Source organism: Sapajus apella, unplaced genomic scaffold (genome assembly GCF_009761245.1).
Source record: "Sapajus apella isolate SASKATOON/1434 unplaced genomic scaffold, GSC_monkey_1.0 scaffold23, whole genome shotgun sequence".
NCBI lineage: Eukaryota > Metazoa > Chordata > Mammalia > Primates > Cebidae > Sapajus > Sapajus apella.
The window spans coordinates 4,127,901-4,155,762 of NW_022436963.1; the positions used below are offsets into that span (position 1 = coordinate 4,127,901).

Sequence of the window (27,862 nt, forward strand, 5' to 3'; positions counted from 1 at the left end):
GCAATGGCGCGATCTCGGCTCACCGCAACCTCCGCCTCCTGGGTTCAGGCAATTCTCCTGCCTCAGCCTCCTGAGTAGCTGGGATTACAGGCACGCGCCACCATGCCCAGCTAATTTTTTGTATTTTTAGTAGAGACGGGGTTTCACCATGTTGACCTGGATGGTCTCGATCTCTTGACCTCGTGATCCACCCACCTCGGCCTCCCAAAGTGCTGGGATTACAGGCTTGAGCCACCGCGCCCGGCCAACAGGCTGTATTTTAAATTTATGTTTTTCAAGAGATCTTCAATTTTCTCTTTCTCCTCATTGGCCATAATCTAGATGACTTAGTAGTGTGTCTTCTCTTCCTCATAGAATATACTTACTCTTAAGAAGTTCTGGGGCCAGGCATGGTGGCTCACGCCTGTAATCCAAGCACTTTGGAGGCCAAGGCGGGTAGATCACCTGAGGTCGGGAGTTCAAGACCAGCCTGACCAACATGGTAAAACCCCATCTTTAAAAAAACCAAAAAACAAAAACCAAAAGGCCGGGCACGGTGGCTCAAGCCTGTAATCCCAGCACTTTGGGAGGCCGAGGTGGGTGGATCACGAGGTCAAGAGATCGAGACCATCCTGGTCAACATGGTGAAACCCCATCTCTACTAAAAATACAAAAAATTAGCTGGGCATGGTGGTGCGTGCCTGTAATCGCAGCTACTCAGGAGGCTGAGGCAGGAGAATTGCCTGAACCCAGGAGGCGGAGGTTGAGGTGAGCCGAGATCGTGCCATTGCACTCCAGCCTGGGTAACATGAGTGAAACTCCGTCTCAAAAAAAAAAAAAAAAAAAAGAAATTCTGGCTAATCAGAATTCAGAATCGCATGCTACCAACTATAATCATGTACATAAGTGGACATAATATATCAAAGCAATATTCTTTCATCTGTTTTGTATTAAATAGCACACATCTTCAAAATGAAAATGGCTTTGAAAACATACCGATTCATCCTTCTTGCCCTTTCCAATACTTCAAACATATGTTCTTGAAATAAATCAAGCCGTCGATAGCGATTATTTTCAACATTCTTCCTAATTATGTCAAACGTAAGGGGTGGTTTGTTAGGAAAGTTGGGATCCACAGCAGGAATTTCTGCTAAAGAATCACTGTAGCATCTTCCCTCATCATCCTGATGACTCATGACTGACACAAAAAGATTGTGGATAAGCTCTTGAATCAGCAAAGTCACATTTGGGACATGAGAATCCTCATCTCCCTCCAGGTCTCTGCGTGTTTCAAGCAGGACTTTGTGTAGGACAAGAGCATCTTTGTAGATCAAAGACTCAGGCTCATTGTATGTACAGGCATTATTAAACATCATGACGAAGTCCTCAACCATAGAGTCAATATCTTGGTACTTGTTTGCCATCATATGACTTCGAATTTTTTCCATGTCCATGGGCTTTTTAATAGTCAGATAGTAGTCAGGCAACTCAGATCTGGAGGGAAGCCTCAGAAATATGGCACTGAGGCGGCGACCCCTTTTATCAGTATAGTTCTTTACAGCTTCATAGACCTCATTGAGTTTCTGCTGCATTGGAGTCATGTATTTTGATTTTTTGGGAGAAATGCCACTCTTCCTACCTAAAGAGAGAGATTTAATGTTAAATGAATAAATTAAATGGACCTAAATTTGCATATAGATGGTAGCATAGCCAGAAGAGACTATTCCAAGTAATTTGTAAAACCCAGCAATTAGCATGTCTATAGTGAAATATAATCTGCAGACAAAAAATAACTAAAAAAAATTTTTAACTGTTTTCAGTAATCATATTTTTCATGGGAGACTAAGTACTGTAAGGTTGAGAAAGCTGTGAATATGGAGGAATAAAGCAAATGAGTAGCTATGTGACATTCTATCACCTCTAGTATCCCTGAGAATTGAGACTTTCAACATAAGAGATAACAGATGTTAAAACATAAGACATTACTAATTACCTTGAGGCCTTTAATCTCAATTGAAAGTTAACACTATGAATTTATGATATATTTTATCTTTAAATATAAACAAACACACACACACACACACACAAATCTCCTAGCTCTGTCCACTGAAAATCCTAGAAACAGTAACTACCTCGGTAGCTGTACAGCCTACACTAGAGTTTAAAATACTAATTCCAAATACTAATATTGAGAAGCCCTCACCTTTTAGTAGAAATATGTAAAAGGTACGGCTCCTTGGCAAATGGCTGATTCCCAGTCTGGTATGTCTTCAAACACTAGACAGTAAAGAATCTCAATGACTTCTTACCACGACTTCGTGTCAAAAGAATATGGGAACTGGCTGGGCATGGTGGCTCACACCTGTAATCCCAGCAATTTGGGAGGCTGAGGTGGGTGGATCATCTGAGGTCAGGAGTTCAGCCAGCCTGGCCAACATGGCAAAACCCCGTCTCTATTAAAAGTACAAAAAATTAGCTGGGCATAGGGGTGGGCACATGTAATCCCAGCTACTTGGGAGGCTGAGACAGGAGAATTGCTGGAACCCAGGCAGTGGAGGTTGCAGTGAACTGACATCGCATCATTACACTCCAGCCTGAGCGACAGAGCAAGACCCTGTTTCAAGGAAACAAAAAAAGAAAAAAAAATGAAATCGAAAAAAAAAAAAAAAAAAAAAAAAAAAAAAAAAAAAAAAAAGAAAGAATATAGGAACCAGCCTGAGTATCAATAAGGACAATAACTTCAATTATAATTCAGTTATATGTTTAAGTCTGGTAGTGCTTAATAATACATAAAAACGAACAACAAAGTGGGTAAATATTGAAGGATGTTAGTAAACCAATGCATTATTTTGAAAACTTGTAAATAAAGGGGAAAACAAAACAAAAATAAGCTTTTTATCCTTTCAAAAAGCAAGACACACTGACAACACTGTACCACTGGGTAATCAAATATTAGATAAGGCAAAGTTCCTCTATATAGAAGTATTCCAGCTAATAAGTAAGAAATAAAATTAAAAACTATCATAATTTTACATCCTTTTCATGAATAATTAATGAAGTACGCAACAACACCTGTTAACAGAAAGACATAAAGAGATTTCACATGTACCTGATGGAAGACCGTATATTACCTACGAAGTCACTTTTTCTGCCAAAGGGAGAAGACAGGGGATCAGACCTAAATCTGATCAAGCCTCTGGCTCCAACTACCAATTTATAGGAGATACAAAGGACAGAGGTACACATTAAAGTACAACATAGTGGGCCGGGCGCGGTGGCTCACGCCTGTAATACCAGCCCTGTGGGGGGCCAAGGTGGGTGGATTGCTTGACCCCAGTCTGGCAACATGGCAAAATCGTCTTTACTAAAAATACAAAAAAATGAGCTGGATGTGGTGGCGTAGTCCAGCTCATTTTTTTTGTATTTTTAGTAAAGACGGTTTTGCCATGTATCTGTAGTCCCAGCTACTCGAAAGGCTGAAGTGGGGGACTGCCTCAGTTGGGAGGTGGAGGTGGCAATGAGCTGAGATTGTGCCACTACACTCCAGCCTGGGTGACAAGAGTAAGACTCTGTCTCCAGAAAAAAAACACACACACACACACACACACGAACACACACACACGAACACACACACACACACACACACACACACACACACACACACACACACACGAATGCAATTAGCAAAACCCAGACTATGGGAAACTACAGCACAAACCTAATTTCTTCAACAGATAAATGGTAAGGGGTAGAAAAAGTGAGATGTGGAGGGGAGTTAGTATTGGGCCGGGCACAGTGGCTAATGCCTGTAATCCAAGCACTTTGGGAGGTTGAGGTGGGCAGATCACAAGGTCAGGAGTTAGAGACCAGCCTGGCCAATATGATGAAATCCTGTCTCCACTAAAAATACAAAAAAAAAAATTAGCCAGGCGTGGTGGCGCGTGCCTGTATTCCCAGCTACTCGGGAGGCTGAGGCAGGAGAATCGTTTGAACCCAGGAGGCGGAGGTTGTAGTGAGCCGAGATCGTGCCACTGACTCCAGCCTGGGTGACAGAGCAAGACTCTGTCTCAAAAAAAAAAAAAAAAAAAAAGGAGTATCAGTCAGTTGTAATATGTGGACTTTATCTAGATTCTACTTTAACCAGACACTACCTCAAGACATGATACAACATAACGGCAGTGAACCCCTTATGAAGTATCATAAGTACCACCAAGCTGAAACTTAATCTAATCACACCTTCAAAGTTAACTTGCATTTATAAGAAATAAGTGAAACAAAGAAAAAAGTTACAGACATCACAAGGAAGCAAGCCTGTCTAAGCTAGAACTTAGGACGCTGTCCAGAAAAGTAACCTGATTTCTTCAATGAGTTTGGCATGTGGAAAGAAAAGGAAGGAGACTGCTCTAGATCATGAGTTTAAGAATATAATAATTGGCCAGGCCCAGGGGCTCACGCCTGTAATCCTAGCAGTTTGGGAGGCCGAGGCGGGCAGATCACTTGAGGTCAGGAGTTTGAGAACAGCCCACACAACATGGTGAAACCCCATGTCTACTAAAAATACAAAAAACATTAGCTGGGCGTGGTGGCACGTGCCTGTAGTCCCAGCTACCTAGGAGGATGGGGGGCAGAATAGCTGGAACCTGGGAGGCAGAGTCTGCAGTGAGCTGAGGTCACACCATGGCACTCCAGCCTGGGCAACAGAGTGAGACTCCATCTCAAAAATAAAAAAAAAGTATAATAATTGACTGGGCACAGTGATTCACACCCGTAATCCCAGTACTTTGGGAGGCCACGGCAGGCGGATCATTTGAGGTCAGGAGTTCGAGACCAGCCTGGCCAACATGGTGAAACCCTGTCTCTACTAAAAATACAAAAATTAGCTGGGTGTGGTAGCGAGCACCTGTAGTCCCAGATACTCAGGAGTCTGAGGCAAGATAATCACTTGAACCCGGGAGGTGGAGGTTGCAGTGAGCCAAGATTGCACCACTGCACTCCAGCCTGGGCAACAGAGTGAGACTCTGTCTCAAAAAGAAAAAAAAAAGTATAAAAATCAAATGTATTAAATAGAACTTAATGAGAGCCTGATTTGAAGTAATCAACTAATCAACTATAAAAATATATTTGTGAGACAATCAGTAGAACTTGACAATTTATCATGTATTAGATGAAACCAAGAAACTACTGTTAATTTTGTTAGGTGTGACAATTACTTCAATGTTATTTATGAAAAGTCTGCATATTTTATTTTATTTTCATTTGTTTTATCCTCAAAGACAAAGTGGCAGATATCTGCATATATTAGAGATGCATACTGAACTATGTAGAAGTAAAATGACATGGTTGGATTTGTTTCAAAATAATTTAGGAAAAAGGGGATAGGAAATAAGTGTGTCACGATTTTGACAAATAATCAGTAGTAAGTATATACAGGGGTTCATTGTACTATTCTTTTATTTTTGGAGGCAGGGTCTAGCTCTGTTGCCCATGCTGGAGTAAAGTGGCATGATCAGGGTTCACTGCAGCCTTGACTCCCAGGCTCAAGCAATCCTCCCACTTCAGCCTCCCAAGTAGCTAGGGCCACAGGCACATACATGTGCCATCATGCCTGGCTAATTTGTTATATTTTTTTGTAGAGACAAGGTCTCCCTATGTTGCCCAGGCTGGTCTCAAACTCCTGGGCTGAAGTGATCCTTCTGCCTTGGCCTTCCAAAGTGCTGGAATTACAGAAGTGAGCCAACGCCCATGGCTGCTGTACTTTACATTTATATATGTTTGAACTTTTTCATTAAAAAACATAGAGAAATAAAAAGGAGGCCAGGCATGATGGCTCACACCTGTAATCCTAACACTTTAGAAGGCACAGGCACGAGGATCACTTGAGCCCAGGAGTTCAGGGCCAGCCTGGTCAATACAGGAGACCCTGACTCTATTAATTTAAAACAAACAGAAGAAATAAAAAAGGAAATTAACATTCCACATTAAAAAGCCCTTTTGGCTGGGCACAATGGCTCGCGCCTGTAATATTAGCACTTTGGGAGGCCAAGGTGGGTGGATCACAAGGTCACGAGTTCGAGATCAGCCTGATCAAGATGGTAAAGCCTTGTCTCTACTAAAAATACAAAAAAAATTAGCTGGGCGTGGTGTACACACCTATAGTCCTAGCTACTCCGCAGGCTGAGGCAGAAGAATCGCCTGACCCAGGAGGTGGAGATTGCAGTGAGCTGAGATCTTGCCAGTGCACTCCAGCCTAGGCAACAGAGTGGCACTCCGTCTCAAAAAAACTAAAAAATAAATAAAAAGCTCTTTTATCCAGAACTTTGAAAAATGCCTATGTGAATTTATTTATTTAAATGTGTATTTATATAGTCATTGTTAAACTTATTAGTCTCTTATGAAATCAATTCTAGTTAAAACGTATTGTGTTCCTATAAAGCGGAATGAAGTTTTACATTTCTGCAAACCTTCTGTATGCTTTTACAGTTCCATGAAAAGATAAATGCCTTAACAAGAAGGATTTGGCCAGATGCAGTGGCTCACACCTGTAATCCCAGCACTTTGGGAGGCCAAGGCTGGTGGATCACTGGGTCAGGAGATTGAGACCATCCTGGCCAACATGGTGAAACTCTGTCTCTACTAAAATACAAAAAATTAGCTGGGCATGGTGGCATGTGCCTGTAGTCCCAGCTACTTGGGAGGTTGAGGCGGGGGAATCGCTTGAACCGAGAGGCGGAGGTTGCAGTGGGCCGAGGTCATGCCACTGCACTCCAGCCTGGTGATAGAGCAAGACTCCATTTGAAAAAAAAGGATTCATCACTTAGCAGTAAATCATACCCAAATCTAAATCTAATATCAAATTTAATTTATAGTCATTTCAGTTAAAAAAAAAAAAAGCTCGTCTGGGCCAGGTGGGGTGGCTCACGCCTGTATTCCCAGTACTTTGGGAGACTGAGGCAGGAAGATGACTTGTGGTCAGGAGTTTTGAGAGCAGCTGGCCAACACGGTGAAACTCCATTTCTACTAAAAATACAAAAAAATTAGCTGGGCATGCTAGCGTACACCTGTAGTCCCAGTTACTTGGGAGGCTGAGGGAAAGGATCACTTGAACCTGGGAGGCCAAGGTTGCAGTGAGTAAAGATCATGCCACTGCACTCTAGCCTGGGTGACAGAACAAGACTCTCTCAAAACAAAAACACAAACCAAAAGCTAGTGTGTTTGTTATCCCCTCTTTCAGCAAATATTCCTCTAATGAATATCATTATCCAAATTGCTTGGTATCTATTTTATTTACATATTTTAAAGAAGGCAGTAACCATTATCTAATGGTATTAATGACATTTGCTGTCTTCTCTTCCAATCTTTTTCTCTTTTCTTTCTTTTTGAGACAGTCATCCATGCTGGAGTGCAGTGGTGTGATCTTGGCTTACTGCAACCTCTGCCTCCTGGGTTCAAGCAATTCTCTTGCCTCAGCCTCCCGAGTAGCTGGGATTACAGTTGTGTGCCACCATACCCAGCTTATTTTTGTATTTCTAGTAGAGATGGGGATTTACCATGTTGGCCAGGCTGGTCTTGAACTCCTGACCTCAAGTGATCTGCCCACCTCAGGCTCTCAAAGTGCTGGGATTACACGCATGAGTCACTGTCCCTGGCCTTCCCTTACAACTTTTAATAAAACAACCAGCCACGGACTACACTCAAATGACATCTGAGTATAGTGCAGTAGCTAGACATCTCAAATTCAAAGTCCTCAAATTCTGTCCAGTTGGAACTGCTGGGATTCATTTTTAATTCTAGTAATTGTCAGACACTCATAACAAGAAAAGAAAATCTGCTACTATACTCTTAAAGCACTATAGGTAGAGAAAAAATCTATTCTTACTATTTAAAAGTTACAAAATGTCCACTGCATTTAAGAAAGTAAGCAAAACCTCTAACATATTTTACACCCCACATGCCTGTCACAGCTTAGCTACTTAAAGTACAGTACACAAGAGTGCCTGACAAGAAGAAAGAGACTCCATGTTGGAGTACAGTGAGTTCAAATATATTAATCATTTAATTAAATATTATTTCAGAAAAATCAGCATCTCTCCTTGATAGGCTAAACTAAATAAAAAAGTGTGAGGCTGCCTTACTCAGCTTGAGTTTGGGAGAAGCCATGTCATCATCATCTGGTAGTGGGCCCAGCTCTTTCCTTTTCTCCTTGAGTAACTTCTCCAGGATATGTGCATCATTGTATACCTACATTCCAAACATATATTTAAATTATTTTCTAAAAACTTTGTATTAAGGTATAAAATGCATCCATAAAGAAGTTTTAAAAAGACAATTTAGGATAGTTGGGCGCTTAAAGAAAACCAAAAACAGGCTCACAACAGAGCAATAAAATCACTGTATTTGTAGGAAAGCCTAGGCCTTAACTGGTTTATTTTTAAGCTTCCTGGGTGATTCTAATGCGCAGACATGCATGTTAATGTTTGAGAACCACTGTAGTAGAATTACTGCAAGTTTTAATAGAAGTCTTGAAACACATTTACATGTGTTGTTTTCTTCAAAAACCTTTATTTTCCACTGGACACTCAAAGTAGCAGACTTAGCCCAATGGAAATTAGAGACTAAAAATATCTGATAGTTGGAGAGCAATATCTCAATATCTTAAATCCCAAATCTGAGTTCACAGTCTGAGGCTTAATCTATAAAAAAAAAAAAATTATCCTTGCTTAGGGATCTCTCTCTGAGGACTGAGCCAAGAGTAGTAATATGTAGTCAAGAACAAGGTTACTCACCTTATGACCTTTTAGTAGAGACGGGATCATAAGCTCCCTCCTCTTACCTCCCCAGCAGAGGCTATGTCCTCCATTGGCCACCCACCAAAGCAGAGGAGCTGAGGGAATAAGTGACCTCTCTTGTTTGGCCACCTGTCTTAAAGGTGGCTTTTTCTTCTACCAGTGATAGACAAGTGATACACTGGCCAATGACACTGAGGACTGTGTAAATCCCTAAGATAGAACCATTTTTTTGGATCTATAAGCGTCCTCAATGCATACTTTATTTTATAATCAAATGTAACTGCAGAGGGAAACAAATGACTGGAAAAATTTATGTTATTTCTGGGAGCTGTAAAGTGGATAAAAAGATATCAAATAGAAAATGTTTCAAAGAAGGAAGGCTGTAACTTAGTTATGCTGATAAAGAACTAAACAAGATGCTTCATAGTAAAATAAATTAAATCAATTATTTAGAGGTGCATTTATGAGACTATCATGTTGGTTTTTATATAATTATACCATTTTCTATACAGGTTGTCTTTGGAGAAGTATGGTTGTTGAGGATAGAAATAACGATGATGATGAAAGATTTTAATGCTATTGGTTTACCTTTCAGTGCTTATTCAGTAACAGGCACTCTGCTAAATGCTCAGTATACATTATCTCTTTTAAAGCCTACAACAACCCTAATGCAAGTACTATTATTAATCCTAATTTATAGATGAAGAAACTGAGCTTCAGGAAGGATAAATTACTTACATAGAGGTTGGCAGAATGAAATTCAAATCTAGGATGTCAGATTACAAAGTAGGAACTTTTAACCTTTATAATGTACTGCCTCTGATTTTAAACAATGAAGAAAAATCAAAGTATTAACCTAGTCACCAAAAATAATAATCTACATTAAGCTTCTAGAGCTGGTCTCTCAAAATGCATTATTTTACAAGCACCTCCCTCCCCCAAAACGTGCCTACTTCAGGACCCTGCCCCTCACCTGGGAGCCCTCCTCGTTGTAGTGCCTGGCATTCCGGAACATCAGCTTCATGTCTTCTATCATTCCCTCTTCACCTGCATATTTGTCATTACGGATGTTATGCTCAATTATTTTCAAGTCCATTGGCTCCAAGATGATTTTATAATAATCAGGATAGTCCTTTTTGGATGGTTTAACCATAAATAGGTCACAAAGTCTTCTGCCTGAACCTGGCTCTCGAGCTTCAAGAACAACATTGAATAAGATTTTCATTCGCTGCTTTCTTATGTTCTTTTTACTGTTGAGGAGGAAGGTAGAAAAAGGGAAAAATGAGGATAGGTTCAGTTTTCTTAATATAAGGACAACCATAAAATGAAACAAACTATTTGTGGACAGGTGCTTTATAATGATTACAATTTATTTATTACATATGCTACAAACACACTAAACATGCTGGAAGCTATAAGCAAATATTAGAAAAATTTCAAAAATAGTTAAAATATAGTGATCCTGGCAGGAGCAGCAAATGAATACCAAAAAAACTTTATATAGATATTTCATGAAATGCAATGTTGGAAACAAAGATCCTCTCTGATACCAAAAGAAAATGAAATTATATAACCAACTGAAATATATTTTTTGTTTAACAAAGAGTAGAGGAAAGGTACAATAAAACTAGCAATTCCCTATTGTTAGCAATATCCTCACTTTTGAGCACAAAAACAAAACAAAATAAAAAACCTAGAAAGAGAAGTGTTTCATCTCTTAAGACAAGTACTCCAGAACACTTGTATATTTTGGTTGTCTGAAAACAAAAGGAGACTGTCTGCCAGACTAGTGTCTTTACAGTGGGTATGAGCCTTTCTGTCAGGGTCGTCCTTGCTCTCTCCATCAGCATTATTCCACAATTCCAACCTACTTTAAAGAGTAAGTGGTAAGGTTCATCTGAGTTTTCTAGAGTAAAATTTTTATCCTTGAGCATGAATCCCTGTCTTGTTCTCCAAATTTCTTCAGTCAGCTGTGATGCTAAGAAACTGATTTGAGCAGTGCAGAACAAAGCATAAAGGACTATAGATTAGATCCAGAGTTCAAATGGGCTCCAAGAGAGCAGATGGTCTTATCTCTTAATTGTTGAAAAAATTGGCTCTGAGAGGGTAAATGACTTGCCCAAGGTGAGCTTCCTAGTAAATTAGAAGAGATGCTCTTCCGATATGACTTCTGGTTAACTGTTCTTATATAGTCAGGAAACAGATAATTTCTACATAGATAAAGAAATTCTAGTCAGACTAACCAGCAGTCTCCAAGCGAACAGTCAAGTAAGCAATAACAAGAAATGACTTACGACTTAATTTCTATTAAAAAAAACATTCACTAAGATCCTACATATACAGTACAGTCATCCCTTGGTATTCATGGGGAATTGGTTTCAAGATCTCCCTTGGATACCAAAATACACAGATGCTCAAGTCCCTGATATAAAATGGTGTAGTATTTGCAAACAACATATGCACATCCTCTTGTATACTTTAAATCATCTCTAGGTTACTTATAATACCTAATACATTATAAATGCAATATGGTTGTTTTGTTATATTGTACTGCTTAGGACATAAGAAAAAAAGTTTGTACATGTACAGTAAAGATACGATTAAAAAATTTTTTTCTAGCTGTAGTTGGTTGAACCCCTGGATGTGGAAGCCATGAATACAGAGGGCCAACTGTACTTAAAGGTAAGTATTTTTTATCTGTTTCCTATCCTGTAGGTAGAAGAAAGTTCATTCTTCAAGCAAACTATGTGGCTGTATAGGTCTTCTGGTCCAGTCTGCTGACTACTTGCACTACTGCTGGGTCACAAAGAAGCCAAAGTGTATTCTCCAAGGTTCAGAATATACTTGTTTAAAACACAGAAAGAAAAATAAAGAATTAACATTTGAGAAAATAACTATCTATCCTTAAGATTTTTTTTTTTTTTTAGACAGAGTCTAGCTCTGTCACTCAGGCTGGAGTACAGTGGCATGATCTTGACTCACTGCAACTTCCACCTCCCCAGTTCAAGGGATTCTCCTGCCTTAGCCTCCCAAGCAGTTGGGACTACAGGCACCTGCCACCACGCCAGGCTAATTTTTTGTATTTTTAGTAAAGACAGGGTTTTACCATGTTGGCCAGTCTAGTGACCTCCTGACCTCAATAGAACTCCTGACCTCATGTGATCCGCCCCCTTTGCCTCCCAAAGTTCTGGGATTACAGGCATGAGCCACCACGCCTGGCCTATCTTTAAGATTTTTAAGCTTCTCAGAAATGCCTATCTTCCTAGTATCATGGAACCTAAGGCAAACAAAGTGTTTAATTAGGAAAGAAACAGACAAAAGACTGTTTCCTAATAGAACTGGGATCATCCTCATAACTTGTATCTTCACTCTGACTGCTTATTTCCTGTTCATTGTAGACTATGGACAATTCCTGCCATTTTCTCCCCTCACTATTTTTTTGTATTAAATAAGTTTGTTAGATAATGGCAATCTAGACGTTTTATCTAGCAGAAACTCCTTCTCCAAGGAGACATCCTGGGACAATGATGTGACAGGAAGAGTTCTCTCATTCTAAGTCTTTGGCAGGTGGATAATACACGGGAAGTTGGGACAAAATTCCAATACCACAGAGCTCCACATCTGGGCAGAGATTAGAACACAGATGACTTTAACCTTCAGGGGTCTCTAAAGAAAAATTTCAGAACCTGACTCTGAAGTCAGATTGGCTTTGATTAGGTCTTGCATGTGGGGTGGACTTTAAAAAGAAGACAGAGGAATTCAATGTTGAAGCTCTAAGCTTACAAGATCTCTTTAATAAACAGGACGGAATAAAATCAGTTCTCATTCCAGCAATTTCAAGAGGCTTAACAGTTCAGTCAAGGCCCTGACCTGGACCAGAAGGTGCTCACTCCATTCCCATCTGGGTTTCAGCACACCAAGCCCAATTATCATCAGGATTTTCTGTATGAAGCTGCAAATATTCTCAGATGGGAGTAAATCTAGGGCAGATTTTTATAAGATTTTTAAAGGGGAGAGTTTTTAACTAAATTTTGTCAGTGAAGTAAAAGAACGGCAAGTGGTCCATTCTTCTAATGCCAGTAATTCTGATACTTGGCAGCTTTGAGTGAGACATACCCAGAATGTAGAAATCTAGTTGTATATAAGGAACTGCTCGAATTTAATAACTAAAACTTATTTTATTTTATTTTTTTTTAAAGACGGAGTCTGAGGCAGGAGGACTGCTTGAGCCCAGGAGTTTAAGATCAGCCTAGGCAATACAGTGAAATGCCATCTCTTAAAAAAGAATAGCCAGGCATGGTGGCATGCCTGTGATCCTAGCTATACACGAAGCTGAGGTGGGAGGATTGTTTGAATTTAGGAGGTCATGGCTACAGCGAGCCATGATGGTGCCACTGCACTCCAGCCTGGGCAACAGAGTGAGACTGTCTCAAAAAAGACAAAAAGGCCAGGCATAGTGACTCAAACCTGTAATCCCAGCACTGTGGGAGGCTGGGGTGGGCGGATCACCAACCCAGGACTTCAAGACCAGCCTGGCCAACATGGCAAAACCCTGTCTCTATTAAAATACAAAAATTATCTAGGTGTGGTGGCGTGTGCCTGTAATCCCAGCTACTCAGGAGGCTGAGGTAGGAGCATCACCTGAACCTGGGAGGCAGAGGTTGCAGCGAGGTGAGATTGCGCCACTGCACTCCAGCCTGGAGACAGAGCAAGATTCCATCTCAAAAAAAAAAGGGCAAATAAATACTTAAGAGGACAACAATTCAGATCATAGATACTACTGTAATAAGTACACTAAAATTTTTGAATTTTATAGGAGATGGGACATAAAGGGTCCTGTGCTATCAAAATAAGTATATTATAACAGTTTTCCAGTTCATGCAAGCCAAGTGTCTTGAGAAATGGCTGCTTATTCTAACTTACACAAAGTTTATGCACTAGCAGAGGCTATGCTGAATCCCTGATGTGAGATGGCAAACTGGTTTTCCAGGATCACCATCAACACTATCCTCCGGGACTCAATCCAACCTGAAACACCTAAATCAGTCACTTTTTGCTCCCCCAGGCTGATCAGAAAGTTCTAGAAGACTTCCACAGCCTTTCTACATCTTGTTTTCCTTTTAATGTTTCATGCCACAATGTTAGAACTTGGCCCTCATACTTTGTAGCTGACCACTTTCTCAAATGCCCTTATCAATATCTTCCTCTAATTAGAGCTACTATTTATTGTTATATATACTAATATTTACAAATGCATATACACCAAAGTCCTGTTTACAGTTATAAACTATAGCTACTAATACTTCTACCAAATGCTAAACACTGTGCACTCTCATTTAATCATCAAATTCAGAATCAAGTACAATTATTACCCCAACTATGCAGATATAAAAACTGAGGCTTAGAGACAGCAAATGCCTAATGCCATAAAGTAAATAACCAAAATAGACATTTGAATCAGCTGATAATCACCATACTGGTTTTATGTCCCTTCCTTTCCCAAAAGTTGGCGCAGCCCGGCACAGTGGTGCATATGCCTGTAGTCCCAGCTACTCAGGAGGCTGAGGTGGGAGGATCACTTGAGGCCAGGAGTTTGAGGCTGCAATGTGCCATGATCACACCTGTGAATAGCCACTGCACTCCAGCCTGGGCAACAGAGCGAGACCCTGTTTCCTAAAAAAAAAAAAGGTGGTGCTTACCAATGGCCTCTCTAATCAAAGTCAACCCTGTTCACAGGCTTTAAGGTCTCCCAGCATTTAGCTCCCCTGCCTTAAGAGCTTCAGTTGTACTTACTAGCAAGTAAACCCAAAGGTTCTTTCTTTTACAGCCAGGGTACATTTAACCTAAAGTCTTCAAGAAATAAAACCTCTTCATTCATCTTTTCCAAGGAATCTTCTCAGACAAGTAACATCTGACTAAAAACAAAACCAAAATCTACCAAGTCCTGATGTCCATTAATGTTACTTCAGGAAAATAATCACAGCTACATTTACTGAGTACTCACTGCATTCAGACCCAGTTCTAAGGGCTTTAAACATATTAACTATTTGGGTCCTCACAGCAATCCTATGAAGGTAATAAGCTTCATAGGAGCCAGGTAATTCGGTAATTACTTCAAATATTATCTTAAGAACAGCTAGGATTGAAACTTAGGCAGCCAGGCTCTAGAGCTCAGGGTTATAACACTACCCCATGATGCCCTCTCCATTTCTATTTCTACTACCACCTAGTTTTAGTGCCATACATTATGAATGATATGAAAGAATACAATCCATGGTCTTTTTCTTAATTTTACCATTTAATTGAGAAAATTTTTCTTTAGGAAAATATTAGGAAGATGACAATGATAACATAGCAATTTTACTTAGTGGAATACATATGGTAGTAACATGTAGGTAACCTCAGGACACTTAACTTTCAAGGGAAAGTATGGTAGGGAAATAATCTTTCCTAAAGCTATCTGGGCAATCATAAAACAATCCTATACAACTGCTTAACAGTGTAACTTATGCAATTACTTTACTACATTGCTTCCAAATGATTTCATTTGTTTTCAACCTGCCTCTTTCCTTGGCCTATATGTTCCTGGCAGGTTAAAGAGGTGACTAAACATTCTCCTTTACGAACTGTTTAAGAGCAGAGTTTAGTGTTCTGTAAGCAACTGATGCTCTGTGAACATCAGAAGGCAAATGTGAAAACAAAAGCACTACACAATTATTATAAGTACTATGACATGGTAACTCATAGGTTGTTTTGAAATCATAAGTAACATGCAAAAGAATAAATGCTTTTTATAAAAGACATTAACAAGATCAGAGACTGAGGAAATGTATTCATGCTCAAGAAGCACTGACCCACGCACAGTGTCCACATGCACTGATGTCACTTGGACTGTGAAGCTGATTTTGGTCCCTCCACCACCCTCAATCTGTAAAAGGCATCCCTGAAAGGGAATCAGCACCTGCCAGGCCTGGTCACCAGCACTGCCGCCTTCAACCTTTTGCTACAGAAACATAGCCACAATGATTGGTGAGGGGGCTTTCTGTCTCTGGCAAAGCTAGAAACAAATTAAGGCTACTCCTGAACTAGGCTAATTCTGAATTTATTAATAAGATTTTAAAAACTGTACTACTTTGTTTATTCATAAAATAAACTGGCACCCCCAATAAAGACTTTTTTTACATGCTTAAGGCTTCACTTTTCACCTAATCAGTACTGATCATGCCACAGAAGATACACTTTAAAAGAATGTTTATGCATAAAAAAGGACTGCACACCTGGATAGCCTCCTGAGACCCAACATCTCACTGTCATGAGTGTTCCTGGGAAAGCAGAAACAAACATTACATGTAAAGAGAAACAAAACAAGCAACATTGGAGGGTCATGTATAAACCATGTGTGGTTGAGGAAAAAGAAAATTATTCAGTCCAAAGTATCAAGGATAATATTTGAAACATTTCAACAAGGAAGACAGAAGGTGGTGGAAAGAACACACCCTCAGAATGAAGAGAATTCAATTTTTCTCACATTATTTGGTATTTAAAAAAATGGCAAAGGCAGAATCATACACAGCCCTTAGAAGTCAAGTGTTACTTGGAAAACAGCCGTGACTTCTGCAGCCAAGATTAGCTTAATTTTCTAGGCTGCCATCTGCCTGACTGCTGAAGAAATCTCTTATTACCAAAACCTCTCAACATAACCCTCATCGTGTTATTTCCTTTTTCACAGTCCAAAGTAGAAGACTTAATTCTTTTAATCTTTTGACGTCCACTCATGTCTACATTTCAAACCCAGCTTCTTTTATTATTTTAGTGGATGATTTATACTCTTAATTTGTGTTTTTCACTTCATTTGTATAAAACACTTCCTAAGAAACCTGTTCATAAAGAGACTCTTTGTCTGAAGTGAGATTTTTTATTTTAAGAATATAAAGCTTAACGGTTTTTTACAGGAGGTTTTAGGGGAAATTTTTTTTTTTTTTGAGATGGAGTTTTACTCTTGTCACCCAGGCTGGTGTGCAATGGTGCAATCTTGTCTCACTGCAACCTCCGCTTCCCAGATAAGCGATTCTCCTGCCTCAGCCTCCTAAGTAACTGGGATTATAGGTGCACACCACCACATCTGGCTATTTTTTTTTTTTTTTTTTTTTGCATTTTTAGTAGAGATGGAGTTTCACCACATTGTCCAGGCTGGTCTTGAACTCCTGACCTTAGATGATCCAACCGCCTCAGCCTCCCAAAGTGTTGGGATTACAGGCATGTGCCACCACACCGGGCCAAAAACTTTCTTTTAATCTATTTGGGTGTCCCACAAACTACTGGCCACAGAGATATATAATTTTGAGGATCTGGCCTGGGCTAATGCTTCATTGGAACTGTTTTCTTAATACTCAACTAATTTAAGATATCTCTGTTCATCCAGTGTTGGCACTAATTGTACCATCACTTTTGCCTCCATTACCTTCTTTTGCCTGAGAAGTTTTTATCTTTGATAGGTGACTGATCTGGAAAACACAGGTGATGCTGTAGTAGAGTTACATAATTACACTCAAAGTTGTTCTTGATTTGATGTCTTTGATCTGGTTTCACACCTTTCCTCCGTTGTCCCTGGTATAACAAGGAATTAAGAACTTGGAAGGATGAAATTCATAGGCCAGTAATGGAGGAGACTCACATCTCAGGGTACACCAATCAATTTAATTAACACGGCAAAGCTTAAAAAATTCTCCAAAATGCTATCTATAAGAAGGAAAGACAGGACAGCTTCTCTTTTTTTAAACTACTTCCTAAATTCTTCTGATCTTAGTGAATCATTTAATGCATGTACAGACTGTGCCAACAGTTACCAAAGACTTCATTCAACTGTGAATCTTCATTCAACTAAGCCAAGCCTGGCTATTAGTGATTAGCTTATTCCTTATTTAGGGTATCTTCCTTGGACTGACTGTTGCTGCAAAGACGGTGAGGCAGTCATGATTAAAGGACAATACAGTGTTCCACAATTATCAGGCGAGAGAAACTCTGTGTGGGAGGTGTAGACAGAAGAGATAATCTTGCACAATTCCTTATAGGATCCCATCTTCAGAATCTCACAGTAAGATTCCCTTTCACAAAACCCACGAGAAGGAGAAAAGGTTAGGGAAGTTGAGAGAAAGGTTAGATGGGGGGGGAAAAAAAAAACCCAAAAAATCTAGCTCAGCTTTTTATGAGCTATCAGAAGTTATGATTTGTTATCTTACAATCTGGCATTCTTAAAATGGCAAATAACCGTGAGGTAAACAAGCATAAAGGGACAGGAGCAATGGCTTACCTCACTGCAGTGGTAGTATCAAATTTCTCCTTACCTTTACTAATTCAAACTGCGTCTTTGTAATTTGCCATGTAGAAATTACCCAAGTTAGATTTAAGTGGCATTCTTAAAATGCCTCATTAAAAATAATAACCCGGACAGCAAAAAGAATAACACATTCTGCCAAGCTACATATGTAGTAGGCATTTTTATCTGAGTCATCAAAAAGTAACATGGCACTTGAACCAAAAAAAGGTAATCATCCAATTGCAAATGATTTTTAAAAGACAACACGTTACAATATATTTAAAGCTTACAAATTGATAGCTTAAAAAAAACCCTATTTTCTTCATTTATCTAAAACAAAATAAACAGGAACTGAGATGTCCCCAGTTATAAGAAGAGTATATACCTTTTTCTTTTGGCACTACCAGTATCAGAGGTGGCTGAAGAGATCATGCTGTCTCCATCTTCAATATCGTCTCTCCTGGCAAGCTCTTTCTTCTTTGCCTAAAACAGAGCAGATCTCAGGAGTCAAGCTCACTCTGCCAAACACTCCTCTGAATATATGAATTTTAAAGAGCTAGACATACCAGATTCACTCAGAAAAATACAATCACATGCAGGATGTACAAAATGAAAGAGTCATTAAACATTTTCAATAACCACTTTTAACAAAAGCCTGCATGACAAAAAGAGTAGGTTAAAAAATGCATCTACAGAGTTGAGGAGTCAATGCCAGCCAGAGCATTTAAGACTACAATGAGTGCTGACTGGTTAAAAGCACTGAGGCAAGCTGTAGGAGCATTCTGCTCTGATTGCCCTATTTAAGTAAAACCAACTCAAAGAGGGCCTTTGGTACTCCTGAATTCTAAGGGGCAGTGTGGCTAAGAATAAAGTTTAATGCAAGAAGTGAAAGATCTACTTTTCAACATATACATTTTAAAAGACCTTCTGCCAGAGCTGAAAGTCCAAGCACAGCAGGCTTAGGGAATGTACAGAGTACTAAAAAGGTAATGCCTGAAAGTCTTAGCACTAAAGTTCACTGTTAATCACATAAAATGAAGATTCTACAGGTAATCTAAAATTGCCTTTGTTCAGAGATTTGCCTTTCCAGAAAGAAAGATTCTACCAAAATTTGTCAGATAGACCCAATTTGTGTTTCCTATCTACCTTTTCATCTTACAACCCCTAGATGAACAATGACCTGAGATGTCCTTTCAAGGGGTTCTCAGAGGGGATCTGATAAATTCATAGACAATATACAAAGATTAATAATTAGCTTTCAGCTAACCTTTCTCATAGTACCAGCCCTACTTTAACAGGGACAAAATCTGGAACCAAAGGAATAAAATCCAAATGATGGAATATCATTCATGATTGGAGAGTGACTCCATGAGAATCCAAAAATTACTGCACAAGGACCAGTCCCTGCTTCCACCAATCACAAAGCTAACCCCATCTAAACTATTATTTCTACTCTATATGGCCATGACAACTCCAAAAAAGTATTCAGGCCAGGCATGGTGGCTCACCCCCGGAACAAGATACTTTTTTTTTTTTTTTGGGACGGAGTTTCGCTCTTGTTACCCAAGCTGGAGTGCAATGGCGCGATCTTGGCTCACCGCAACCTCCGCCTCCTGGGTTCAGGCAATTCTCCTGCCCCAGCCCCCTGAGTAGCTGGGATTACAGGCACACGCCACCATGCCCAGCTAATTTTTTGTATTTTTAGTAGAGACGGGGTTTCACCATGTTGACCAGGATGGTCTCGATCTCTTGACCTCGTGATCCACCCGCCTCGGCCTCCCAAAGTGCTGGAATTACAGGCTTGAGCCACCGCGCCCGGCCGGCTCACCCCTTTAATCCCAGAACTTTGGGAAGCTGAGGCAAGCAGATCACAAAGTCAGTAGTTCAAGACCAGCCTGGCCAACATGGTGAAACCCCATCTCGACTAAAAATACAAAAAATTATCTGGGCGTGGTGGCATGCGCCTGTAATCCCAGTTACTCAGGAGGCTAAGGCAGGAGACTTGCTTGAACCTGGGAGGAGGTTATAAAATACATATATATGTGTATATACATATTTTTTGAGACAGGGTTTCACTCAGTTGCCCAAGCTGGAGCACAATGGCACAATCTCAGCTCACTGCAACCTCCATCTCCCAGGCTCAAGAAATCCTCCCACCATAGTCTCCTGAGTAGCTGGGACTACAGGCATGTGCCACCAGGACCGGTTACTTTTTGCAGTTTTTGTAGAGATGGGAGTCTTGCTATCTTGCCCAGGTTGGTCTTGAACTCCTGAGCTCAAGTGATTCTCCAGCCTTGGCCGCCTAAAGTACTAGGATTACAGGTGTGAGCCACTGCACCTGGCCAAACGATGTGATATTGCTGATGGTGAGTGGGATCACACATCTTACTAGAACACACTCGAAACATGCAAAATTATTTTAATCATATATACAACAACAAACTCAGCAAAAACAATAAATCACACCTGCATAACTTGCTGCAATTTTAGAACTCGCTTGTAGATGGCTGAATTGGGCACATTATAGCGTTTGGCATTTTCAAACATTAAATTCAGATCACACTCCAAATGATCTAAAGTTTCATATTCTTGATTCTTCAGCTTTGTTCTGTGAAAGACAAAAAAATTGCTAGAATTATCCATCAAAAAATTATGACACATTCTTCCTGAAAGTCAATGCAAAATCTTGACAAGCACTAGATGGTATCTTTACTAGTAATACTGATTAGGAACTTAAAAATGACTTTTGAGATATAAAGTAAGGAGGCAAAAGTACCATTACATTAAGGCAGTATGACAGTTTACTTGAAATCCAAAAGAATAAACTAAAACACTGTAAGAAATAATAAGAGGACCTAGTAAAGTGGTCAATTACAAAGAAAATATTCTACTTGGAAAAACCCTAGTGGAAAAATCCTGGTAATGGTTAATAAGCGAACCTTAGGACGGGATGAAAATTAGGGAAGTTTTTAGTGACCTGAAAGAAGAATCACGGTGATCTAAACATTTCTGAAAACAGAAGACCATTCTAGTTCATAAGGGTTAAAGAGACAGTACTGATACTGCAAACAAATATTTATAAGCAGTAAAGAGTGGTCTTATGATGGTAAAAGAGAGATAAATATGTCAGATTCCATTCACTTCTATTTTTTCCAATATAAATACATAACTAATATGACATTTTAAAGTTGGGATTTTTACTTAAAAGTCTTAAGAATTCAAGTATCTCCCTTAGACACTATTATTATGTCAATGATCATAAAGCCCTTATGTACTTTATACAAAGCAGAGTCACTATTTGCTCTAACACTATATGGATGTAGACAGGATAGACTTTAAATCTTTTTATTATAGCATTTGCATGTTAACCATCAAAATCACAAAGACAGCAACAATATGTATAAACAGCTTTGGAGAATAAATGAATTTTCTCTTAGAATGGCATCTGCATGTAAAGTTTTATCCAAAATTTACCAAAATCATATTCAGATTCTGTGTTGTGCTCCAACAGATGAATCTTAGAGAACATCTCTGTGAAGAAGCAAACAACTAAGCACAAATTCAGCTCTCAGTACCAGGTTGTGTAGCTAGTACCCAGAGTTTAAATTACAGCCTCAGACTTATTCCTGCCAACTCAAAGGGTAGAGTGCTAGATGTTCTCAACACCCTCAAATAGACAGAAAACCCAAACTTGCAAATGACAACAAATAGTAAACCTGCAGATATTTATGAGATGACTATTAATCAAGGGTAGCAGGGGGAGGAAAAAGAGAAAAAAAAAAAAAAAAACAACAAACCATAGCGGGGACAAATCTCAGTACAGCAGAAGGCAGCATATGGAGCCCACAATATCTAGTTCTGCTTACTCTTCCATTTTTGTTGCTTTTGGGGAAACTCATATCTTCCTTCTCCTAATAGATCTTCCTAGGAGCACACTGTATAATATTGCAGCCTCTAGCCATGTGTGGCTATTTAAATTAAAATTAAATAAAATTTAAAATCTAATTCCTTAGTTGCACTAGCCACATTTCAAGTACTCAATAGCTACATGTGACTAGTGTCTATCACACTGGAATATTGGTAATAAAACATTTTCATCATTGTGGAAAGTTCTGTTGAATAGCACTGTCCCTAGACTTCCCTGTTGCTCTTTAGAGCACAATGGAAGGGATCCTAGGCACAGCAAGGCTCCTGTCAGGCCTTACCGGCTCACAGTCCTTGGAAGGCAGCAATATTAGACATAATAGTTGACCCTTCAGAACTTTAGTGTGCTGGGCTTCAATAACTTCCCTATTCCTTACTCTCCCCTGTGTGCCACACACTTGCCATTATAAATCAGAAAGCAGAGGGGAGATATTACTGACTTAAAGCAAAGTTTGTATTAGAAAATTTCAATTTGGAAGAAGGCTGTGTTGGCAGGGGACTGAGCTGGCTAAGGATTTGTCTTCTTTTGAACTAAGCTATATAATAAGACTATTTAAATAACAAAAAAAAAAAAAAAAAAAAAAAAAATTTTGAACAGAAACTTCTCAACATCTGCAAAACTATCACAATCTTTTTCCAAGGCAAAGAATAGAAAAGATGTATTTCTAGGCTATTTTCCTAATGAATGTCAGGCTTAATTTCTGTGTTATTTAATAAGACCAAATAAACTATTTTTCTGTATCCTACTTGTATACAAGATCTCCAAAATCTGGATTAAATAAAAGCACCATAAATCCTACTGATCAAGACTGTGTGTGGTGACTCATGCCTGTAATCCCAGCACTTTGGGAGGTCAAGGTGAGCTGATTCGCTTGAGCTCAGGAATTTGACACCTGCCTGGGTAACATGGCAGAACCCCGTCTCTATTAAAAAAAAAAAAAAATTCTTACTGATCAAATGGTGAAAACAAAAGTTACAAATGCAAAAGCATGAAACATAACTTTGTTAGCCAGCTTTATTTCCTAGAAACCAGCAAGCACAAGAATTTTAACACCTACCATTTGGAAGCTTAATTATCTGCCATGAAGCCAACATATTGTTACTTAGTTAAGGTAGTTTTATCTGCTTCTTGACTCTATCTGGGTATTTTGTTATAAAGTATCATAGTTTATAATACTACTTCTTCCTTTTTGTTTTTGAGACAGGGTCTTACTCTGTTACCCAGTGGCATCATCTTGGCTCACTGCAACCTCTGCCTCCTGGGTTCAAGCTATTCTCCGGCCTCAGCCTCCCAAAGTGCTCGGATTATAAGTGTAAGCCACCTCACCTGGCCAACTTCTTTTTTTAGTTTATTTTTAATTTAAATAAACAAGAAGACACAGCAGAACCAAATAAACTCTGCTTTTCTGTTCTTTATACTAGAAAGTCTCAGAATTTTTATTGATTTCCTGAAAAAAATAAATATTTTTGAAAATTTATAACATAAAAAAGGAGCTTGGAATGTTTAGGTAGCATCAAGATTCACAAAGAATAGGCCGGGAGTGGTGGCTCACGCCTGTAATCCCAGCACTTTGCAAGGCCGAGTCGGGTGGATCACGAGGTCAAGAGATCAAGACCATCTTGGTAAAATGGTGAAACACCATACAAAAATACAAAAATTAGCTAGGCATGGTGGTGGGCACCTGTAATCCCAGCTACTCAGGAGGCTGAGGCAGGAGAATTGCTTGAACCCAGGAGGCAGAGGTTGCAGTGAGGCAAGATCGCACCACTGCATTCCAGCCTGGCAACAAAGCTGGACTCCATCTCAAAACAAAAACAAAAACAAAGATTCACAAAGAATGATTAAAGGATGGAATGCAAACCAAGTGATTTTGAACACATCCATTTGATTCCAACCTAAGACTGTTGGTTAACTTTTTTTGAAGATATTTATTGTTTTGAATGTTTTGAATTTTTTAATTGTTAACATTAGCTCAGGATCTATTTAAAAATAAATTAAAAGTGGATGGGTATGTTGGCTCACGCCTGTAATCCTAGCACTTTGAGAGGCCAAAGTAGGCAGATCAAGAGGTCAGGAGTTCAAGATCAGCCTGACCAATATACGGTAAAACCCCGTCTATACTAAAAATACAAAAATTAGCCAGGCATGGTGGTGCACGTCTGTAGTCCCAGCTACTCGGGAAGCTAGACAGAAGAATTGCTTGAACCCAGGAAGTGGAGGTTGCAGTGAGCTTAGATTACCCCACTGCACTCAGAGCTACAGAGCGAGATCTGTCTCAAAAGAAAATAAGTGAATAAAATAAAATAAATTAAAAGCTCATGAATTTTGTGTCTGTCTGGAAAATAGGGTTTCACTTTCACAGATATAGAGAGTCCAACACATATCATAGAGTCCAAAAATTTACTCCACGAGATTATAGATTTTTTTTTTAGCTTTCACAGAAGACATTTTAAAAGGCCAAGTGTGGTGGCTCATACCTGTAATCCCAGTATTTTGGGAGGCTAAGGTGAGAGGATTATTTAAGGCCAGAAATTCAAGTCCTGGGCACCAAGCATGACTCAGTCTCTACAAAAACATTTTAAAAAATTAGCCAGGCATGGTGGCATGTTTCTGTGGTCCCAGCTACTTGGGAGGCTGAGGTGGAAGGATCCCTTGAGCCTAGAGGTTCGAGTTGAATATGCCAGCTTGCACAGCAGAGCAGAGGCTGTCTCTTTAAAAGAAAAAAGCAAATTTGATATTGGGAGGTCTGGATAGAAAATGGGCAATAAAGAAAAGGTTACTTTTCCCCTCCAATGTGAAAAATTTGGGTATAACACATGAAATACAAAATTTACCACCCTGACCTTTTTTTTTTTAAGAGATGAAGTCTCACTCTGTCACCCAGGGTGGAGTGCAGTGGCATGATCCAGGCTCACTGCAACCTCCGCCTCCCAGGTTCAAGTAATTCTCCTACCTCAGCCTCCCAAGTAGCTGGAATTACAGGCTCTCCCCACCACATCCGGCTAACTTTTGTATTTTTGGTAGAGTTGGGGTTTTACAATGTTTTTCAGGCTAATCTCAAATTCCTGACCTCAAGTGATGTGCCCACCTCGGCCACCCAAAGTACTGGGATTATAGGTGTGAGCTACTGCACCCAGCCTACCTTGACCTTTTTAAGTGTACAGTTCAGTCGTATAAAACACACCCATAAAGCTGTGTAATTAACATGACCACTCATCTCTAGAACTGTTTACATTTTGTAAGACTGATACTCTATATCCATTAAACAGTAACTTCCTGTTTCCTTATTCCCCTAGCCCCTGGCAATTACCATTCTACTTTCTGTCTCTGATATATATATATATTTTTTTTTCAAATGTTCTGGCTCAGTGTCTATGTCTCTATGACTCTGACTATACCTACACTCATATCAATAGAATCATACAGTATTTGTCCTTTGTGACGGGGTTATTTCACTTAGCATAATGTCCTCAAGCTTCATCCATACTATAGCATATCAAAATTTCTTTTAAAGGTTGAATAATATTCCACTGTATGGACACAGCATTTTGCTTATCCATTCACCTCTTGATGGATACTTCAATTACTTCCACATTTTAGCTATTGTGAATGCTGCTGCTGTGAACACAGGTTTACAGATACCTCTCTGAGACCCTGCTTTCATTTCTTTGGAGTATACATGCAAAATGGAATTTCTTAATCACATGGCAATTCTGTGTTTAATTTTTTGAGGAACTGCCACACCGTTTTCCACAGTGACTATACCATTTTACATTTCCATTATCTGCAAAGAGGTTCCAATTTCTCCACATACTCACCAATAATTATTTATTTTTTAAAGTAACCTTCCTAATGAGTGTGAAGCAGTATCACAGAATAGTTTTGAACTGCATTTCCCTCATAACTAGTGATGCTGAGCATCAGCATCTTTTCATATGCTTATTAGCCAGCTGCATATTTTTCTTTGGTGAAAGGTCCATTCAAGTCCTTTGCCCATTTCTGAATTGGGTTGTTTTTTTGTGGCTAAGACTTCCTACTATTTTTAATGATACTACTTTGATTTAAGTGCTCTGTCTGGTAGAATTCCCAATGATCACTTTAACATTTTCTAAATAGAAAAAGAAAACAAGACAAATCATCCTTCTGGTATGGTTTTGGTTAATGACTTCTCCAGGAACTATCATTATTCTGGGGTTTCAACTATAGATATAGAACTTAAATACAAATTAATTGTCATAATTAAAATAATATTAAGAGGTGTAAGCTGAAAGACGTTTGTAGTTTGCTCAGTTATAAGAAAACAACAATTAAGGCCAGGCTCGTGGCTCACTCCTGTAATCTCAGCACTTTGGGAGGTCAAGGCATGTGGATCACAAGGTCAGGGGACTGAGACCTCAAGCCTGGTGACAGAACGAGACTCTGTCTCAAAAAAAAAAAAAAAAAAAAAAAAAAAAAAAAAAAAAAAAAAAAAAAATGAACAGTCAAAATTTGAGGTTAAAAAACCATTTTTACCTTTATTATCCTTATCCATTTTAGGAAGAAATACATATGTGCAGGCTCAACCATAAGAAAATAAAATTATACTGAAAAATGTAGAAGACATCTTACCGGATCTGTTGCAGTGATATGGGCATTTTAATTTGCTGGTAATAATCAGGGTATTTTTTCTTTGAGGGTAAATGGAAAAAAGGTTCAGCTATTAGCTGCCCTTGGTTATTCCGACAACTCCTAACTGTGTCATAAAGCTGATAAAAAGGATTTGAAACATCCATAAAGGAAGTGATGCTTTCTGCTTCTGACTCTCCCTCTTCATAACGTGCAGCTGGAAAAACAAAAAAAGTATTTATAAGGGGAAGAATGAGATGAAGAAAGAACCACACTTTAAAGTTCATTTCACAACCTTCTAGACTGAATTATATATACTTGAGACTTATTATTTTCATTTTTGAGACAAGGTCTGGCTCTGTCACCCAGGCTGGAGTGCAATGGTGCAATCTTGGCTCACTGCAACCTCTGCCTCCAGGGCTCAATTTTCCTGCTTCAGTCTCCCGAGTAGCTGAGACCACAGATGCACACCACCACGCCTGACTAATTTTTTGATTTTTTAGTAGAGATGGGGTTTCATCATGATGCCCAGGCTGGTTTCAAGCTCCTGAGCTCAGGTGATCCACCACCCTCAGCCTCCTGAAGTGCTTGGGATTACAGGTGTTAGCCACCATGCCAGGCCCTTTTTAAAAAAATTATAAGATAAATAATTACTTTTAAAAAAACGGTATCTAAGGCTGGGCATGGTGGCTAATGCCTGTAATCCCAGCACTTGTGGGAGGTCGAGGCAGGCGGATCACAAAGTCAGGAGGCGGGGACCAGCCTGGCCAACATGATGAAACCCCATCTCTATTAAAAATACAAAAAATAGCTAGGTGTGGTGGCGTGCACCTGTAATTCCAGCTACTCGGGAGGTTGAGGTACTCCTCTTTTTCATATAGAGAAAACTGGGCAGGTGAGGTTAATTACTTGCACAAGTTCAGCCACCACATAAAGCAGTTAAAGGGGACTGGGAACCAGAGTCATGGAACTAGAAGCAGGTTAAGAATTTGAAACTAGTCTTTTCTGACTCTACTACCTCTGATCTCTTCCCTAAAGAGCTTGGAGTTGGATTTACACCTAGATATATATTTTGTTGCTCCTGTAAGCTGCATCTTTTAAAAAAATTATCAACTGTAATCCTTACACAGCTTTTCTGATCCTTACACCTTCACTGTTGTCATTGTAGGCTGGCTAGTACTATGACTAACAAAGCTAACAGTACTGCCCTGTTTCTATTGGTAAGGAAAATGCTGTTACCTTTTCTCAGTT

At 39.3% G+C, this 27,862-nt stretch overlaps 1 protein-coding gene across 33 annotated transcripts in view; it reads right to left on the minus strand.

Moving 5' to 3' along the window:
* The window catches only part of PBRM1 (polybromo 1), a 149,618-nt gene that overhangs the window by 69,942 nt on the left and 51,814 nt on the right, over positions 1-27,862 (minus strand). For 24 of the 33 annotated variants that reach the window (XM_032290133.1, XM_032290135.1, XM_032290114.1 and 21 more), the window contains 7 exons: positions 26,615-26,828; positions 20,548-20,689; positions 18,467-18,564; positions 16,043-16,087; positions 9,739-10,015; positions 8,112-8,217; positions 976-1,618 (listed from right to left, as the gene is read on the minus strand). In XM_032290133.1, coding sequence (XP_032146024.1) covers positions 976-1,618; positions 8,112-8,217; positions 9,739-10,015; positions 16,043-16,087; positions 18,467-18,564; positions 20,548-20,689; positions 26,615-26,828 — 1,525 coding nt within the window. The remainder of the gene's footprint in view (positions 1-975; positions 1,619-8,111; positions 8,218-9,738; positions 10,016-16,042; positions 16,088-18,466; positions 18,565-20,547; positions 20,690-26,614; positions 26,829-27,862) is intronic. The other 9 variants (XM_032290146.1, XM_032290145.1, XM_032290136.1 and 6 more) reach the window with 1 other exon arrangement.